Source organism: Carcharhinus amblyrhynchos, chromosome 2, assembly GCF_965287045.1.
Source record: "Carcharhinus amblyrhynchos chromosome 2, sCarAmb.v2.hapA, whole genome shotgun sequence".
Lineage (NCBI taxonomy): Eukaryota > Metazoa > Chordata > Chondrichthyes > Carcharhiniformes > Carcharhinidae > Carcharhinus > Carcharhinus amblyrhynchos.
In genome coordinates this window covers 51,683,970-51,704,004 of record NC_137325.1, presented here as the reverse complement: position 1 = coordinate 51,704,004, position 20,035 = coordinate 51,683,970, and the positions used below count along the sequence as shown (strand labels likewise).

At 42.6% G+C, this 20,035-nt stretch overlaps 1 protein-coding gene across 1 annotated transcript in view; it reads right to left on the bottom strand.

Moving 5' to 3' along the window:
• The window catches only part of pde11al (phosphodiesterase 11a, like), a 270,592-nt gene that overhangs the window by 53,668 nt on the left and 196,889 nt on the right, over window positions 1–20,035 (bottom strand). Inside the window, exon 15 of the mRNA XM_080216102.1 lies at window positions 10,931–11,021. Within this exon, the coding sequence (XP_080072228.1) occupies window positions 10,931–11,021 (91 nt within the window). The remainder of the gene's footprint in view (window positions 1–10,930; window positions 11,022–20,035) is intronic.

Sequence of the window (20,035 nt, the reverse complement as noted above, 5' to 3'; positions counted from 1 at the left end):
ATATAGCAGCTCAAAGGGTTAGATATCCAGCAAAATGAGTTTGCATCAAAGTATTTAAAAGGAGAAAGTATTAATTCTAATGGTACAAGCCATGGATGAGAAAGTTCAATGACATTGTCAGGACAGGAAATGTGAAATGGGCCAGGAATGCACTGTGCTAAAAATGTCTGCCAGTTAAAGTGACCTCTCTCATACAACGTTAAGTGTTTGAATTGCTTACCACGAATGTGCAGCAGCAAAGCAAAGCCCTTTACACTATCGGCCTTCAATGACAATTAACCTTCACTTGCAATCCTATTGCTTTCACTTCATTAAAAGCCTCACAAGGAATTAAATTGCTTGGTGCATGCACTTCTCATCACAATCTTTTGCTGACACCATGAATTCTACCACATTATGGTAACTAAAGGCAAGTGTCATTTTATGCATTCTTTTTAAAGGACAGGACAGTCCCCATCACAAGAAAGCTGCAATAGCTGGAAAACTCTCAACTTTTTGTCTACTTTGAGCTCTCAGAATTGAAACTGTACCAATTCTAATGACAGACAAGAGAGGATTAGAGAGAATATATATTAGGGGAGCAGGTTGTGGTGTAATGGTATTGTCGTGGGACTAGTAATCCCCCCAGAGACCCAGGGCAATGAATGCTGTGGGGACCTGGGTTCATATCCCACCACAGCAAATACAGAATTCAATAAAAACCTGAAATTGAAAGTCTCATGATGGTCATGAAACCATCAATTGTCTTTAAAAATCTACCTGATTCACTAATTTCCTTCCCTTTAGGGAAGGAAATCTGCCATTCTCATCCAGTCTCCAACCCCACATCAATGTGGTTCACACTTAACTGCCGTTTGAAATGGCCTAGCAAGCCACTCAGTTCAAGGGCAATTAAGGATGGGCAATAAGTGGGCCCAGCCAGCAATGTCCACACCATGCAAATGAATAAAACCAAATGGCACAAAAATGGGTCATTCAATCCAACCAGTTTATGCAGGTGATTATGCTGTACATGAGCCTAAATCCTCATCTAAATCTATCATTGTAACTTTCTATTCTTCCTCCTTCACCCACTTATCCCATTTCCTCTTCAATCCATTCTTGTTATTTTCTTCAACCACTCACTATTATAGTGCGTACTACATCCTCATCACTCTTAGTGTAATGAGTTTTTAAAAGAAGAAACATTTTCCCTGTGTCCACTCTTTCAAAACATTTCTGAATTTAATATCTCTTATTAGGTTATCCCTTTTTTTTGAAACGAAATGATTCAGCTTTCCATCACTTCTTGATATGTATACCCTTGCATTTCTAGTAGGTAGGTCCTTATCAGTTTTTCTTGAACCCTTTCCACTTCCTTTATATCCTTTATATATAAAGAATTGTATGCTGTACAGTGTGGCCTAATCAAGGTTTGATATAGGTTAAATACAATTTTCTTTCTTGACAATTCTAGACCTCTTGAAATAAAGCCTAGTTCTTAGTTTGCTTTTTTTATTTGCCTTGCTAACCCATGGTGCAATTTTTAGTAATTCATGTGTGTTTACTCTGAGATATCTTTTTTTCTTCGACTGCACTTAGATTTTCAAGTAAGAAATGGTTGTCCTGTTTATCTTGCCAAAATATACTACCTCACATTTAATGTGTCAAAACTAATTTGGGAATTATTTGCCCATTCTACAAATTTATTCTCATCCCCTTTCTGTAATTTCTTGCAGTCCTCAATTGATTATCCTCCAATTTGGTGTCATCTGCCATAATTTCAATATTGTGTTTTTGATTGCAAACTCCAGTTTGTTATTGCAAAATGTTAACAACTGTGGTGCCAGCACAGGTCCTTGTTGAACACTACTTCCCGCCTTCACCATTTTGAACAAGTACTCTCTGCTTTCTGTCTTGAAGTCAACTAGGATCCATTCTGTCACTTGTCCCCTGAATCTACATTCTCTGATCTTAGTCGTTAATCTATTATGAGATGCTTTATGAAAGCCCTTTTGAAACTCCAGATTACATCTGCTGCATTACCATTGTCTATTCTCTCTGGTACCCATCAAAACACTTGAAAAGGTTGACAAGATTCTCCCTTTTGAAATTCATGCTGACTATTCATTATTGTATTTCCCATTTCTAGACATTCTCCTATTTTCTGTTTCAGTAAGAATTCCATTTTTTTTCTACTATTGATGTTATTCCCTGGATATGTTCTGTACCAACCCTCCCCTTCTTCAACATAAGAATCACATAAGCAATCCCTGACATGCTACCATTTTCTAGCAAAGTATTAAATATGTTCGGTAATGCTTTTACTATCTCCCCTAGATTATTTTGAAATGTGTGGCTATAATACGTTGAAACAGGGACTTTATGCTCTTTGATTTGGTTAGCTTAGTAAATATATCCCATTTTTATTTAAGATGTATTAAATTTCACTGTTCACCTCATCATTCAATGTCATATTTACTTGTTCTATCTCTCTGGTAAATAAAGGAACAAAACAATTGTTTCATATTTCTGCCATCTCTCTATGGTTTTGCCATTCTCAAGACAAATAAGAATGGGAAATTATTGCTGGTCTAAACAGCGATGCTTGCATCCCAAGAACACAAAAAAAATTAGATAACATACCCAGTCTATTCCTTAACTGCTCCTATTCCCACCATAGCTTTCCTTTCTTATTGATGCGCTTGTATAATATTTTATTATTTTGTTTTACATTCCTTGATAATCTATGCCACGCTTTTTGTTTTTTGATTTCTCCTAATCACTTTGCATTTTCTCTGACCATGCATTCCTCTGCTGTTTCTGTGCTTAACGTATGCCTCTTATCTAATTCTCAGTTGTTCCTCTATGTCTGCAATCACTGGTGGAGTCCCACTGGTGTTCTTTTCTTTTAGCAGAATATATTTTCCCTGTAATTTGCTGAGTACCATTTTACATGTACTTTTGTAAATTTTTGTTTGCCAATGCTGTTACCCACTTTATTTTCCAAAGTTCTGTTTTCAGCCCTTAAAATTCAGCTGTTCTCCAATCTACTGACCTGGTTTTAGTCATACATAAATCCTTTTTATCATCTGCCATTGAGTCCGCACTGATTTACCTAAAAAGCAACCCACCCAAGCCCTGACTGCCACCCTATCCCTATAATCTCGCACATTTAACATGGCTACAGATGAAGATGTTCCTCTGCTTCTACTTTGCTTACCTGCTCTGGTTCATTCTTCAATATTAGATCTGATAGTGAAACTTCTCCTGTTGGGCTTTTTTTTGATAGTTTGGGTTAGAAAGGAGTCCTGTACACATGCAGGAACTCCTTATCCTCTTTTTCTTCCTCTTCTATGTGATGGTGGTGGTGCAATTGATAGGGATACATATCAATTGTTTCTCTGTATTTGGGGGAAAAAAATCAGCTTTATGCTACCAACAGTCAATATGTCTGGTGGGAATGCAGCTCAGACTCTAGGAGAGCAGGATAAATTACTAATTTTAGCCGTTCAAGTGTTTATGTTAAGTAGAGTTAATGGACATTTGTTTACTTAAGTTTCCCTGAGTTTTCTAATTAGAGTGATTGACAGGGTCATGTGATGATATATGTGCAGAGAGAAAAAAGCTTTTGCAGAAGGCAGTTTAGTTTGTAGCTGAAATCTGGTTGCAGTTCAAAGAATTCTGCAGACTTTTGAAGGCTCTATATCTCTCTGAAAACTCAAAGGCTATCTATACTTACTGTAGCATTTATATTTGAGATTGCCAACTGTATTTAAAGTGGCCTTTAGGAATATGAGATGAATGTTGCTAATTTGGAATTGAAACAATGATAAGGTCAAAAACTAAAGTTGCTTCCTTTCATTTTAAATATTGTTTTAACTGTTAATTGTGAAGCTGCTTCATTTATCAGAATTATATTTATACCGCTCAATGAAGTTTGTTTTACTATAAAAGATCCCTACTTTGTTGATGGAATAATTCCTGGAAGGAAGTATCCTTCCCTCATGTTATGCCAAAATAGAAAAATTGTGGGGTTTAGTCTGGCTTCATAACATACCTTGCAGTTCTGGTCCAGGAGCCTAACACCTGTCCAGTAGAGAGTAGTTGGAAGTTCCCCATGATTATTATCCTATGTGTTTTTAATTTGTTCCAAATTTGTCAGCACTTTTCTTCCTCCACTTCCCATAAGTCAGTGTCATCATTGTTGGGGGGACGGAGGGTGCTGGCTGTGAAGGAAATTTGGAGGCAGCTACAAGGGCTCACGGGAGCAGACACAGACTGTTTACAGGCCACAGTGCTGTGGGACTTCATCCCAGTTGTAATAAAAACTGAAATGAACTTCAGCCCTCACCTCTCATATCCCCCACGCCCAGCAGCCTTGCCACCTTATGCTTCCCACATCTACATTGGCCCCTCAAGCCCCCATATGCCAAGATATATCTGCTAAACAACTATTATAACCCATGATTCCCCTTTCTAAGATATGCCCTCACCTAACAACTATAACCTACCAAGTATGGCACTTCCATACCCATTCACCCACTATACATTGTACAGAATCAATGAACCCTGACGGGACAATAGGATGTGTAAAACAGCTTTAAAACAGTCATTGATTTGATAATGAAAAAAACTCCTTTTTATTGCGGCCCAATTAAAGTATGAATTGTCCAGATGCTTTAAAGTATCAGAAACATATTATGCAAGCATCTGAAACCTCTTTATCTTGTGTCAATAATTATTGTGTAATTGACAGCATAGATCAGAAAGCCAGCGCTGTCAATTGCAGGTGTTTCAATAGGCTAATGGTTTTCTTGGCTCTCAGCCAAGCCTTATTATGTATTCCTGGCTTGGATAATCCATCTTCCATCTTGGACGACCCTGGAATAGTGGTCATGTATAAAAGAGGAAAGCTAGGCACAGGAGAACTTGATGCTATCCAAGCAAATTGAATAAAGGGTAGCTAACTACCAGAAAAGTTTACATCATTTATTGGAATAGGAAATGGTGAGTAATTAAGGGTAAGGGCATCAAAGATGATGGTGATGGAAGCATTGAGAAAATCAAAAGTTACCATGGTGAAAGGCAGGGGAAAGACCAGCAGTTGGAACATTGAGAGTGTTGCTGTAAGTGACCTTGCATAATTCTGCTTTCCCATGGGAAGGTGCAAAGGTGCAGAAGGAAGAAGAGTTGGAATGGTGTAGAACAAACTTGTCCAAGGCCCAGTCCACAAGGCATTTTCACATGGCCTGCCACATCATTGCTGTGTAAGCAACTGTCAATCTCCACAACTTCCCTGACAGAATTTTTAAAAATGCTCAGGGCCTACTCATCCAATCACATGCTGGTTTCTCCATGCATTGGTTGCTGATAGACTCAGCAGTAGCTACATCTCAGTGCCAACTTGCACTCCCTTCTGGAACTTTGGCTCTGACATCCTGGTCTGGCGCCTTAGACCCTAAGGAAGGGGAGGGGGTGGGTGTGTGTGTGTGCAAGGAGGTAAGTGCTGTGCCCATGCACACCTCTGTTGCTGCCAAGCTGTAGAGAGAGGATCCCCCAAAGGACCTGATGCTTCAGTAGGCTTGGGCTAGGTGGAAGGGTTGACCTCGGGATTGTCCCCTGGAATGGGTGTCTCATGGCTGCAGTGTCCCTTTTAGTCATGGAAAAGGTGGAAGTTGCTATTGGTATAGTGATTCCAGGCACCTTGCCGGTTGATATCTTTAATCCTGTCAATGTACTGTGAAACCTTTGAAATGGCCTGGTCACGTGAATATCTATGACCCCTGAACACATGGCTGCCTTAAAGGTCACAGCAGCACTCTCTTTCACTGAAGACATACCCCTTGCTCTCGTTCAGAAGACACAGGTGTAAGCAGACCCCTTTGAATTTCTGAAACTGATAGGAGATGTCATTTTCACTGGGGAATTCCCCTTTGAAGTAGTTTCACTCAGAAAATTCATTCTTAAAGCTTGAAAAGACTGCAGCTGCTGTTTGAAGTCTTTATCGTGCTCAGATTTACATTTACAGAGCAGATCAAACAGTTCATTGTTGATACAATCTAGTAGACCTCAAGTACTTGCATTTGTACTTAATTGCAATATTTATAAATGTACTTGTCCTTAACCACAATGTTTACAAACAGGCTTTTTTTTTCCATACTGAGTCCTCTTCAAACACTCATGCAGGAAACACAGCCAGGATGATACAGCCAGGGTGGCAGCGGACATGGCGCTGGCTCTTTTACAGCTGAAAGCATCCTTCAGTTCAAGGATCCTATTCTGGAGTTGCACCCTCACCCCATTTCCATCAATTTATTTTATTTTTTAAAATTTATTTTCATTTCTTCCGTTGCTTCATTTTTCATTGTTTTAATCTCACTTTCCATCTTTTTCCGCCTACCACTGTCTTCCCTCCCCCCACTCCACGAGGATCATCTGTTACCTGTTTCAGGTTGTCCTTAGACATTTACACATTCTGATCTTTTAATGTGCTGCTATCAGCACCCTTCTTAGCCATGATCACTGCATTCCCTTTCTGTCTATGATACCTTTGTCAATCTCTCCCAAATCCACCATCTGCTAGCTCTTTATCCAATCATAGAATCATAGAAACCCTACAGTGCAGAAAGAGGCTATTAGGCCCATCGAGTCTGCACCAACCACAATCCCACCCAGGCCCTACTCCCATATCCCTACATATTTACCCGCAAATCCCTCTAACCTACGCATCTCAGGACTCTAAGGGGCAATTTTTAGCGTGGCCAACCAACCTAACTTGCACTGTGGGAGGAAACCGGAGCACCCAGAGGAAACCCATGCAGACACGAGGAGAATATGCAAACTCCACACAGACAGTGACCCAAGCCGGGAATTGAACTCAGGTCCCTGGCGCTGTGAAGCAGCAGTGCTAACCACTCTGCTACCGTGCTTCCCTGCCCTCTCCTCACCACAACACTATAAATTTCATCCTATTTCCTATTATTTTCAGCTCTGACAAATGCTGACCCAGATGCAAAATGTTGGCTCTGTTCTCTCTTCACAGATTCTTTCAGACTTGCTGAAATTTTCCAGCATTTTCTGATTTTGTTGCTTAGCTTTCTAAGTTTACTCATAAGTGGCCTCCCAAGCAACAAGGTTGGACAAGTGTGGTGTAGAAGTTTGTGGGAGATGATAGATCAGTGATGGGCAACCTAGGCTGGTGAGTAGGCCACATGAGCGGCCCTCCTTCATTTCAGTGGGCCACAAGATTGAAATCAGGCTTGTTCACTCACCATCAACCCATGAGTAAGATTAAATACATTTAACACTCACCAAATATTTCAAAACAAGATGTTTAATCATTTATATATTAATAAAACTATCATCAACTTCAAATAGCAAAAATAAAACAAATACTTGCACTTTGGATGCAGAGGGCGTGCACAGCTCTCACAATTGATGTTGTGTGCAATCAGCAAGCATTTCATTTCACTTGCCCTTGTTTTACGTGTATATCATTTCAGTTATACTGGTAGGAAAAAAACTACCTGGACAGGAATCAGTGGAATGTGGCAACCCTGCACGTGGGCAACGGTCAACAAAATGTCTCGTGGAGCTCACTCGGAACCCATATCGCCCGCTTGTGGCCCCAGGGTTGCAGGTTGCCCACCACAATGATAGATACGAGACAGAGATGTCCTTGACATTGATCAAGACTGCGGGAGTTGACAAGCCAGAGGAACTGTTATAGTTGAGGAAATAATCATGGGTAGGAGAGATTATATGGATCGAGAAACGTAGTGAAAGCAGGACAGTGAATTTGTAAGAGAGAGGGCAAGAGGAATTGAGATATTGGGCGGGGTTTTATGGCCTCTCTTGCCCCGAAACCATAAAATCTCGCTCGAGGTCAACGGAACTTTCCATTTTCTGCCCCTCCTCCGCTCCGATTCCAGTGGTGGGCGGGATGGTAAAATTCTGGACTGTGATTGAAATTGCAATGGTGAGGAATTGCATACTGTAGAAGTGATCAAATGAGAAACAGTATCTCACAGCATGCTGGCTGGAAATACTTTGGCGTATGCACTGTACCATCACCAAGGAGGAAATAGCGAGGCATCTTGAGGGGAATTGCTTGATAGAGCAGACGCAGCACGGTTTCGTTAAGGGGAAGTCGTGTCTGACGAATTTACTGGAGTTCTACGAGGATGTGTCTAGGGCGGTGGATAGAGGAGAGCCGGTGGATGTGGTCTTTCTTGATTTTCAGAAGGCGTTTGACAAGGTACCTCACAAGAGGTTATTGCAGAAGGTCAGGGGGCATGGAGTTGGGGGTAGGGTGTTAGCGTGGATAGAGGATTGGTTGTCAAATAGGAGGCAGAGAGTGGGGGTCAATGGGTGCTATTCGGATTGGTGACTAGTGGAGTGCCTCAGGGGTCGGTGCTGGGGCCTCAGCTATTTACCATTTATATAGATGATCTGGAGGAGGGAACCGAGGGTATGGTGTCGAAATTTGCTGATGACACCAAGATTGGAGGAACGGCAAATTGTGCAGAGGGTGTGGAGAGTCTGCAGAAGGATCTAGATAGGCTGGGCGAATGGGCCAGGAAATGGCAAATGGAATTTAATGTTGGCAAGTGCGAGGTGGTCCACTTTGGTAGGAATAATGGTAGGAAGGACTATTACTTACGTGGAGAAAAACTGCAGCAGGCGACGGTGCAGAGGGGCCTCGGGGTCCTTGTACATGAGTCGCAAAAACCCAGCCTGCAGGTGCAGCAGGTGGTCAGGAAGGCCAATGGGATGCTGGCCTTCATAGCGAGGGGGATTGAATATAAAAGTAGGGAGGTCTTGCTGCGGCTGTATAGGGCATTGGTGAGGCCGCAGCTGGAGTACTGTGTGCAGTTTTGGGCGCCGTACTTACGCAAGGATATTTTGGCCTTGGAGGGAGTGCAGAGGAGGTTTACTCGGCTGATGCCGGAGTTGAGGGGGTTGAACTATGAGGAGAGGCTGAATAAACTAGGCTTGTACTCGTTAGAGTTTAGAAGAATGAGGGGAGATCTCATTGAGACGTATAAGATGATGAATGGGATGGATAGGATAGAGGTGGAAAGACTCTTCCCGCTCAGAAAGGACAGTAGGACTAGGGGGCACAGCCTCAAGATAAAGGGGGGGCGGTTTAGAACGGAGTTGAGGAGGAACTTCTTCATGCAAAGGGTGGTGAATCTCTGGAATTCTCTGCCCGTTGAAGTGGCGGAGGCTACCTCGCTAAATATTTTTAAGACGCGGGTTGATGGGTTTCTGATAAGAGAGGGGATTAAGGGTTATGGGGAGAGGGCAGGAATGTGGAACTGAGCCACGACAGATCAGCCATGATCTTATTGAATGGCGGGGCAGGCTCGAGGAGCCAGATGGCCTACTCCTGCTCCTATTTCTTATGTTCTTATGTTCTTAACACACAGGAAACAAAGAAGTTTGATAATTGCGTTGATTTGCTTGAATTTAAAGGTTAGAAATGATATACCTCAGTGTACTAATTTTTATTCTCATTATCTATGGGTGATTTGGATTTGGACATAGCAAACACAATCACAAAGATCTGAGACTGAAGATTTGACAGACAGATTGAAGAACCAAGAGTCTTCAGGAAGACATTTGGCAGAAGGGACAAAAGGATTAGAATGTGAATAAAGGTGAGATGATATATTTTTGGTAGGAAAAATATGGTTATATAATGAATGGATAGGTACTGAATATTGTGGATGGCAGAAATACCTTTCGTCTGAATATATAACCACCCAGAATTTTCAAAAGGCTTTCCAAATGGCAGTTTTGTGGAATCTTGGGAAAAGGGTATAAACAACTCAAAATAAAAAATCACCGGGATTCTACTGCCTCGCCCATCATGGAATCAGAGCCGGTGAAGGATGGACAACGGAAATATCTGTTGACCTCAGGCGGGAATTTTTGGTCTCACTTGAGTGAGACCATAAAATCCCGCCCAATTATTCTATAGCACTCATGTTTAATGGCTGAAGTTATGACCTGAACCCTGGATCACCGTATATAAACACAGGGTGACTTGAACTCAGCTAAGGTTGGGAATAAAGATCTTACATTTTAATGCAAACTAAAATCACTCAGTAGCGCCTAACAACAAATGAAAAGATTTCCCATGGAGCAATACACTATTTACTAGCAACATTGCAGATTTCCAACTGATTGGTTACTGGCAAGCTATTAGGTAAACTAGATAAATGGTTGAAAATGAACAACTGTCTCAACAGTTTTAATTTTAAAGTTATTTTCATGTGTTTGTGTGTGGGGAGTGCCAAGATCCTAGCTATCTTTAAAATTTTTAAAAAGATTTTTAAAAGATCCTGATAATGACAGCAAGAAAGACTGGTTGTCACTGCAAAAATGAGAGTAAAGTTTTGTGTGCCAATGAATGCTTTCTGCTAGTTAAACCTGTGCACAGAATTCAATAAGAAAAATATATTTAAATTACAACTTGTAAGAAGTAATGGTTTAGAACTTGTATCACGGTTTCACACATGAATAAAGATTGCTGGTATATGGAGATAGCAATTCATCCAATATTGTGCTTTGCTAAAAATGCAAAGGCATAAATTATTGGATAACAAACCAATTGTGTGGCACTAATCAACTTGATTCCCGTTAAAGAATCCTCGTAAGCATAAACTTTCATTTGTAATAAAACCCTAGATTTCCCAGGCTTTTGCATAGGGTGGGCAGTCATGCATATATATTTGGTATTAAAGTTAGGCTTAATAATTACCACACTATAAATTCTCATGCTATAAATGCATTAAAGTATAATTTATAAACCATGATATTTTGCAGTTCAGCAACCATGTTTATTAAAAACTGATACCCTTTCTACGGTTTATATTGCATTTGCAAATAGTGGCTTTTTTCTTCAAATTTTGCCTAGGGTAAGTGCTTTAGTTGTACTTACCTCACTCTGCAGTATCATTACAGCATGGTTGAAGTGATGGTGTTCCATCGTGGCTGACGTCCCATAGAGCTGTGCTAAAGCAGATCCAGTCCTGGCAGAGAATCAATTGGTGGAAACTGTAAGAACTGGCAGAAATACAGTGACGTCCAAAATTATTATTAAAACTTGCAACAATGGCAAACCCTCCCATCTTCACCAAGAGATTCTCCTGCTAAAGTTAGCCATAGCCCCTCTGGCAGCCTTTCTATCCATCTTTGTGACACATACCTGGCACAATCCCTTTGAACATTTTTCCTGTGCACCCGCCATAAAATGGCGTGGGCAACTTGAAATTATAATATGTTTAATAGCTTGTTAATTAGTGTTTTAAAAATGACACGTGAGTGGTTAACTCTGGCATCCACCTGACTTGCGTATTATCAGAGACCGATAGTATTATGTCAGGCATAAGCAAAGGCCGGTGGGAAGGGCGGAGGGGGGCCAGGGTGTGGCAGTCCTGATTTCCACACAAAATTCACACAAATTATTAGAGTACAAAAGCAAGAAAGCTATGTTAATCCTTTATAACATAATGTTTTGGTCTCAACTGGGTTATTGTGGCTATTTTTGCTTGTCACACTTTAGAAGACGTCAAGGCCCTTGGAGATGAGGGGGTCGATTCTCCCAGCCCACTTCGTTGCTTTAGTAGCGCAGCAGACTGGGACCTCGAGCAGAAGCCGTTTTGCGGGCTCTTTACTGGGCGCCATGACCTACATGAGTCTCCAGCCGCCGGATTTCCAGCACCATCAGCTCCATGCCAGAAATCAGCGTGGCAGAGTGGTTAGTATGCTGTCTTACGGTGCCAGGCACACGTGTTCGATTGCCAGCTTGGGCGACTGTGTGGAGTTTGTACAATCTCCCTGTTTCTGTGTGGGTTTCTTCCAGTGGCTCCAGTTTCCTCCCACCATCTGGAAGATGTGCTGGTTAGGTGCATTGACCCAAACAGGCGCTGGAGTGTGGCGACTTGGGGAATTTCACAGTAACTTCAGTGCAGCGTTAATGTAAGCCTTACTTGTGACTAATAAATAAACTTTTACCTGAAACTTTATTATTTAAAATAGAATTAGCATGTAATTACTGGGCCTGGGACTGAAGTCTCTGGGTACACTAGTGCACCCACCTCTCCCCCCCCCCCCCCGCAGGAATGTTTCATGTTTCACTCCAGCGGGGTTTACAATAGCTCCCCACTTGCGGGAAGCTGCTGCCCTCTGTAGTGAAGGGGGGGGTGAGTCGTCATAGAGGCTCCCAGGAGGTCAAAGGGACATGTTCCCTAAGAAGTCTCAGAACGCCAGGTTAAAGTTCAATTGGTTTATTTGGTAGCAAACGCCACAAGCTTTCGGAGCACCGCTCCTTCGTCAGGTGAGTGGGAGTTCTGTTCACAAACAGGGCATATAAAGACACAAACTCAATTTACAAAATAATGGTTGGAATGCAAGTCTTTACAGATAATCAAGTCTTAAAGGTACAGACAAGGTGAGTAGAGAGAGGGTTAAGCACAAGTTAAAGAGATGTGTATTGTCTCCAGCCAGGATAGTTAGTGAGATTTTGCAAGTCCGGGCATGTTGTGGGGGTTACAGATAGTGTGACATGAACCCAAAATCCCGGTTGACTCCATCCTCACGTGTGCGGAACTTGGCTATCAGTCTCTGCTCAGCGACTCTGCGCTGTTGTGTGTCGTGAAGGCGCCTTGGAGAATGCTTACCCAAAGATCAGAGGACGAATGCCCGTGACTGCTGAAGTGTTCGCCAACAGGAAGAGAACAGTCTTGCCTGGTGATTGTCAAGTGGTGTTCATTCATCTGTTGTCATAGTGTCTACATGGTCTCCCCAGTGTACCATGCCTTGGGGCATCCTTTCCTGCAGCGGATCAAATAGACAATGTTGGCCGAGTTGTACCGTGTACCTGGTGGATGGTGTTCTCACATGAGATGATGGCCTCTGTATCGATGATCTGGCACGTCTTGCAGAGGTTGCTGTGGCAGGATTGTGTAGTGTCGTGGTCACTGTTCTCCTGAGGGTAGGTAGTTTGCTGCAGACAGTGGTCTGTTTGAGGTTGTGCGGTTGTTTGAAGGCAAGAAGTGGGGGTATGGGGATGGCCTTGGTGAGATGTTTGTCTTCATCAATGACATGTTGAAGACTCTGGAGGAAATGTCGTAGCTTCTTCGCTCCGGGGAAGTACTGGACAACGAAGGGTACTTTGTCTGCCACGTTCCATTTTTGTCTTCTGAGGAGATCAGCGCGGTTTTTCACTGTGGCACGTCGGAATTGTCAATCAATGAGTCAAGCGCTATATCCTGTTCTTATGAGGGCATCTTTCAGCTTCTGGAGATGTCTGTTGCGATCCTCCTCAACTGAGCAGATCCTGTGTCTACGGACAGCTTTTCTGTAGGGGATGGCTTCTTTAACGTGTTTAGGGTGGAACATAAGAAATAGGAGCAGGAGTAGGCCATCTAGCCCTTTGAGCCTGCCCCACCATTCAATAAGATCATGGCTGATCTGAAGTGGATCAGTTCTACTTTCCCGCCTGCTCCCCATAACCCTTAATTCCCTTGTCTATCAGAAATCTATCTACCCGTGACTTAAATATATTCAACGAGGCAGCCTCCACCACTTCAATGGGCAGAGAATTCCAGAGATTCACCACCCTTTAAGTGAGGAAGCTGGAGCAGTGGAGCATAGTGAGGTTACCCGTGGGCTTGCAGTACAGTGAGGTGCTGAAGTGACTGTCCTTAATGGTGATAAAGACTCGCATTTCAATCATTATTCTGTAAATTGAGTTTGTCTTTATATGCCCTGTTTGTGAACAGGTCTCCCACTCATCTGACGAAGGAGCAGCATTCTGAAAGCTAGCGGCGTTTGCCACCAAATAAACCTGTTGGATTTTAAACTGGTGTTGTGAGACTTCTTACTGTGTTTACCCCAGTCCAACTCCAGCATCTCCACATCAATGGACACCCTGGCAGTGCCAACCTGGCCCTCAGCACTACCCAAGGAGCAAAGTGACAATGCCCAGGGGGCACCTTGGCACTGCCTACCAGGCATCGGATGGGGCCTAATGACAGTGGGGCCTATGGGGGACAGGGTCTCTGTAGAGGAAAGATGGGTGGGGGTGAGAGATCCCGCTGCCACTATGCACTTGGTGGTGACAGTGGGAGGGAGGCTAGGGCTGGCCATTGGGTTGGGGAGAGAAGGGTGTCGGGACCCCAGGGGAAGGGGTCGGAACTGATGTGGGGAAGGTGGGCAGTGTTAGAACTGCCAGTGGCGGGGGGGGGGGGGGGGGGGGGGGGGGGGTCTGGCCTGGACACCCGAGGGGGTCAGCAATTGAGGGGGGGTCACGGAGCTGGCCAGCTCAATCTCAGCTCAGACTGGCGCATGCGCAGTGGCCATTCAGCCCTAAGCTGTTGGCTTCTCCAGCAGGATTAGGCCTTGTCCACAGATTTTTCATGAGATTGATGCTAGGGCACTCAGCAGCGCTCAGAATGCAAGAGATTTCGTTGAAAATCCTGCTTAAAAATCCAGGAGGATTTACTCCAGTTTTTACGTGAATTCAACACTTAGATTTTTTTGTGAGAATCCCACCCGAGATTTACTTGCATGGTACCAAAACTGCACTATGTCAGTGATGTGGATAGATTAGAGACTATTGTATTATTCTCCTTAGAGGACAGAAGATTAGGGGAGGTTTAACAGTCATGTTCAAAGTCCTAAAGGGCTTTGGTAGAGTTGTTTCCATTGGTGAAAGGCTTGGTAACTGGAAACACAGATGAGTGACCGGGGAACACTGATTTAAGTAAATTCCCCAAAGATGTAGAGGCAACAAGAGGAAAGTAAAATTGATGCAGTAAGTTGTTATGATCTGGAACGCACTTCCTAAAAGGGTTGTGAAAGAAGATTCAATTGTAATTTTCAAAAGGGAATTGGATAAGTATTTTAAGGGGTAACATTGGGAAAGCGGGGAAAAAACAAGAAAGTGGAAATACAGGTGCAATGTTCGGAATTGTACCGTCCCGCTCGCAATGTGAATTGGAGTGGGCGAGGGATGGATAATGGAAAGGTCCATTGATCTTGGGTGGAATTTTACAGTTCTGGCACAAGTAAGGCCATGAAGTCCCGCTGGAATCAAGATTGTGCCAGATTTCGGCTTTGCTGGATTTTCAGTCTGGCAGTTCTGACCAAGCTGGGTTGGGTGAGGTCACAGGTTGCCCTGAGTGGGCGAATAGACTGGTGCACAAGTGGCAAAGTGGATAACTAATCTGGCACCACATCATGCCAATGTAGAACTTAGCTGAATTGTAAAGTATTTTTTGTTTTTTACTCGGTTAATGGCACAATCAAAAAATGTCTAGTTTTCAGATCCCTTTGATTTTGGCCAGCTAGATTGGGACATTGGTCCTATAATTATATAGTGCTTTCACAGCACGAGCATATAGGCTGAACAGACTCCTTCTGCAAGATTTGGGAGCAGTGGAAATCATGGGGTAAGAAACTGAAGGCAGGAGGCCAACATGCACGTGCACAAAGAAAGGCATAGACAAACAAAGCATCTAAAGGAGACTGCCAACACTTTCCCACATCGCTGCCCTGGAAATACACAGTTGGTCGCTCTGGTTATGTCTGACCAAACATTTCATTACTGTGGTATTAACTAATAATTATATTTCTAAATCCTAGGGAAGATTTTACCAAAGAATAAACTAAATATAAGGGCTAAATATTGTAGATGCTGGAAATATGAAATAAGAATGGAAAATACAGCATTTTCTGTATTTCTCTCTCCAAGATGCAGCACCAGTTTCATGGCAGGCGGGACCAGACAATTTAAAGAGCAGCCAAAAACTGGAAACCTGCTGGTGGGAAAACAGTTTGAAATTTTCCCCTCATTACTTTCATGGTGCGTTGGTGACTGGAGGATTTCCCACCGATCCATGGCAGCAATCCTACTTGCATGCCTTACTAGTTTATTTATTAGTGTCACAAGTCAGCTTACGTTAACACTACAATGAGGTTACTGTGAAAATCCCTAGTCATCACACTCCGATGCCTGTTCAGGTACACTGAGGGAGAATTTAACATGGCCAATGCACCAAACCAGCATGTCTTTCAGACTTTGGGAGGAAACTCTGTCATGGATGCTTATCAAAAATGCCACTTAATTGAATCACAGCCTCTTCTAATCTAGCATTGTATCAGCGGAAAAATACATCTGTCTGAAACACGTTTGGAAAGAAGTGGCAGACAGTCACTGCCCTTTGGTCAGCGGCCAAGTAGTCAGGGTGTGAGAGTAAAGGCAGTCTTGGGGCTAAGTGGGTCTCATAGTCAGACTGAGAGTCTAAATGCTGTCTTGGGGATTTGCCGGCCATACTACACACATACGCATGGAATGCACATAATGCTCCCACTGCATGAGAGTGCTTGTGTCCTCAATGGAGATAAGGCACAACTCTATGTGCAGGGCATGGTCATGGTCTTATTGTCACTGGCTTTGGTCTTATCCAATTGGATACTGGGCTGCAGTTGGGATTATCAGGCTTAGGGCAGGCATCTGCAGCTGAAAAAGAGGGGAAATGTAGTGAGGGCAGTATTCAAAGCTTTCCTGGAGGGGAGAGGTGGAGGTCTCCTCTGTACATGAGTGTGCACATAGCCTTGAAGGGGAGTGGTGAGGTCCATCGTGGGCATAGACTCATCAATGGTTACGGGTTTCAGGTGGGAGGGTTGGAATATTGACCACAATGACAATGGGATCCAGGATTACTGGGGAATGCTGGAGAACAAAGGAGGGATTTCTACCTGCACACCATGGAGTTCCAGAAAGATTGGAAGGATACAAACACTCACAGAGGAAGGGTCGATGCTGATCTCAAATTAATATCTTGCTGACACAAAGTAATGCTGCAGTAACAAATCAAAAACAACTTGAATGGGAAGGTTAATAGCTATTTGGCTAATCATCAGTGGTGTCAGATCAAACGTAACCAGAGCTCTGAAAGAGATAATTCTGCAAGGAGCTGCATTCTTTTCTATCCTTGTCCATAAAGTAAATAAATGTTTGAAAGAACCTAGAGATCTTGTTTCCAGCAGTCTATGTTAGCCAAACCCTGGGAGCATTTACAGTGTTACTTCACCTACCAGACCACAAGCCAATATGCCAGTGTTTTCCTGGCACAAGCCTGAATGGTGTGAGCTCCAACATTTGCCAGTTCAATACTTAGTCAGCAAGATGAGACCTTAAATGGTCTCAGTTGGCCTCTGAGCAGGAAGGCTGTTCTTGAGCTTTCCTGCCCTGGATCTAACATGAGGGAGAGTCAGGAGGACCACAGGATCTCCACACTACATCTTCCCACCCGATCACATGGCACCCCAGCCGCTGAATGTGCTTCCAGGAAGGGGTGTGAAATTCTATCCCATGAATCTAAAATATTAAAGGAAGATTATACTCTAAAGCATCAATTACAGAACTACCTGGTGAACTGATATATTTAAAAATGTATGTCTCACAAAGGAAGAAGCAAGAACTTCTTGACATTGACCAATGTGAGCGAAATTAATCTTTTATAATGTTCTATCTTATTATAAGTAAAGGAATTATACAAGTACATTTGTTGGAAATCCATTTCATAAATAATTGTACACACAACATCTGACTGCCAAAATACTGAGTGCTATAAACCAAGCCAGGTGGACATGACAATCTTATTTGGACAGATGGGAATGAAATGAAGTGTTATTATGGTAGAAAAAAGGAAAAATGTTGAAAATATTTCAGATTTTATCTGTATTTTATTTTAATCCCAGATTTCCAGTATCCGCAGTATTTTGCTTTGGTATTATACAATGGTCTCGTGGTGTGTACATGCAGATAACAGCTTTGGTATTTCCCTTTCAAACAAACTCTACCTTAATGTCAGAACTTTGTTCAAAATAAAACAACCAGCTACTTCTGACAAGACAGACTGTCAGAATGAAATTAACCTGGCATAGGGATTTGCAACAACAATGAAGCAGTCTTTGATTTGGCACACTGGTGTCCTTTTGTACCTTCATAATAATGAGCAACAAGAGTTCATTTACAAAATAAAAATACTGTGACTCAATTTATCCTCAATATGTAACAAATGAAAACGGGAAACCTGAATGAACTGTTAGCTATTTTGTTTTCATGGAAAACACTAAATAACCCATTATATTACTCTCTCTGGCCTCAGCACCAAGCTGGTTGTGTATTGGACAATGGCAGTGCAGTTTCTAACTAGCTGCAGTCCTCTCAAGAGGTGTATTCTAATTAAGTCACCAACAAACTTTAGTCTCAATTTGTCACTGGAGGTATAGGGAGCACATTGGTCTAAGTTATGACTTTCAGGTGATTCTAACCCACTGTAAGCAAAGTCCAATAAAGTGTCTACATGTCATGCTCCATAAGTTTGTGCTACCAAATAAACCTGTTGGACTTTAACTTGGCATTGTGAGACTACTTACTGTACATAAAAAAACAGCAGAGCATTGAATTTTAAAAACTACTACAGACCCAACAACTTGACTGGTTCAATCGCTTGATCAGGAAGCCAACGAGGAGTTTATAGTCTGATCTTCAACTAAAAACAGGCATTGGAGTGTGGCGACTAGGGGATTTTCACAGTAACTTCATTGCAGTGTTAATGTGAGCCTACTTGTGACATTGATAAATAAACTTTAAAACTACGAGAAGCTCCATCACTCTTATCAACTGTTTTCTTATTCACTAAAATCCTTTGAAGTGAGATTTTCATGTGAACATTAGTAAATTATTTACAAACGTACAATGAACAACAGATCAGTGTTTGCCATAGATCATGACAAATGTCTAATAGTTAAGGACACTTCATGCTCACATCTAAAACCTGAATCCAATTATAGAAGAATGAACATTTCTGTTTTAGTAAATCCTAAATTGCATCAACGCTTCTCTAGCCATTTATTTCCCAGGCAGTGAACCTACGGAGAGGAATATTAGACAAAGTCTGATAAAAGGCACAGTGATCACGATTAGTGATTAACCCTCATTTGTTCATTGTGCTGCAGGCAGTACATGTTCTGCTGTAGAGGACACAGTCGAAGATTTCAATGAGAAATACTGATGGGACTGTACATAGAAAGTCTGATGTTAAGGACCACAGAGGAGTCTAGCAACTTGGGAAAGAGCTTTATGCAGAGCCTGGAGCCCATCTTTTCCAGCATGAAAGTGGTGGCCAACTCTGAGAGAACAGGTGCAGAACCAATTCTGATGCAGTGCTTGCTGGTCAATATCTCAGCACCCACTGCAGCACAAATAGAAGACACATAACATCTGAATGCTGCAATGGAAACGCAGGTTAAGATCATGAATCTCAGCTGTTTGCCATGCAAGCCATCTTGCTGCCACAGGGGTCTAAGCTGCTGCAAACATGGCAATGGATATCAGTGCAAAAAGGAACTTTCACAAGTTCGCACAGTAGTCCAGCAATCTACGGTTCAGCAGATTACTAGGATTGCTGAGCTGATACTACGGACAAGTGGAGTGGCTCTGTGAAGCACAAACCTGCCATTCTCTTTAGGATGATAGCGTTCATCTTCCTACCACTGCCACTCCGCCAGTTCTCCTGCTGCACCTGTTGGACCAGCAGCCCAGACTGCCACCAATGCTGAGGTGGTGCAGCCTAAAGTCATGCTTCTAGGCCCAGAGCTACTTGAGATTGCCTGAAACGCCACCTAGAGTTTCCTTGCTCAGAGTCAGCAGTCTACCACCTGCCATGCCTCAACCATGGCATCATACTATATAAGATTAGGGTAGTCAAAGGCATCCATGAGACAGGTACTAAAAGAATACACCTCGATGATTAGCTGACTATCTTGTGGAATATTAAGTGATTTGACTTTTAACAGCTGTTTTGTGATGACTTTTATTCCATTGTGACCAATTGGATGCTGCAATTGCCAGTGAACAAGGCCAGGTAAGATTTGTGTCATGAGTTCATAAGGTACCTGCGCAAAATTAGGCCACTCGACCCACAGAGTCCGCTCTGCCATTCGATCAAGGCTCATAGGCTCCTCATCC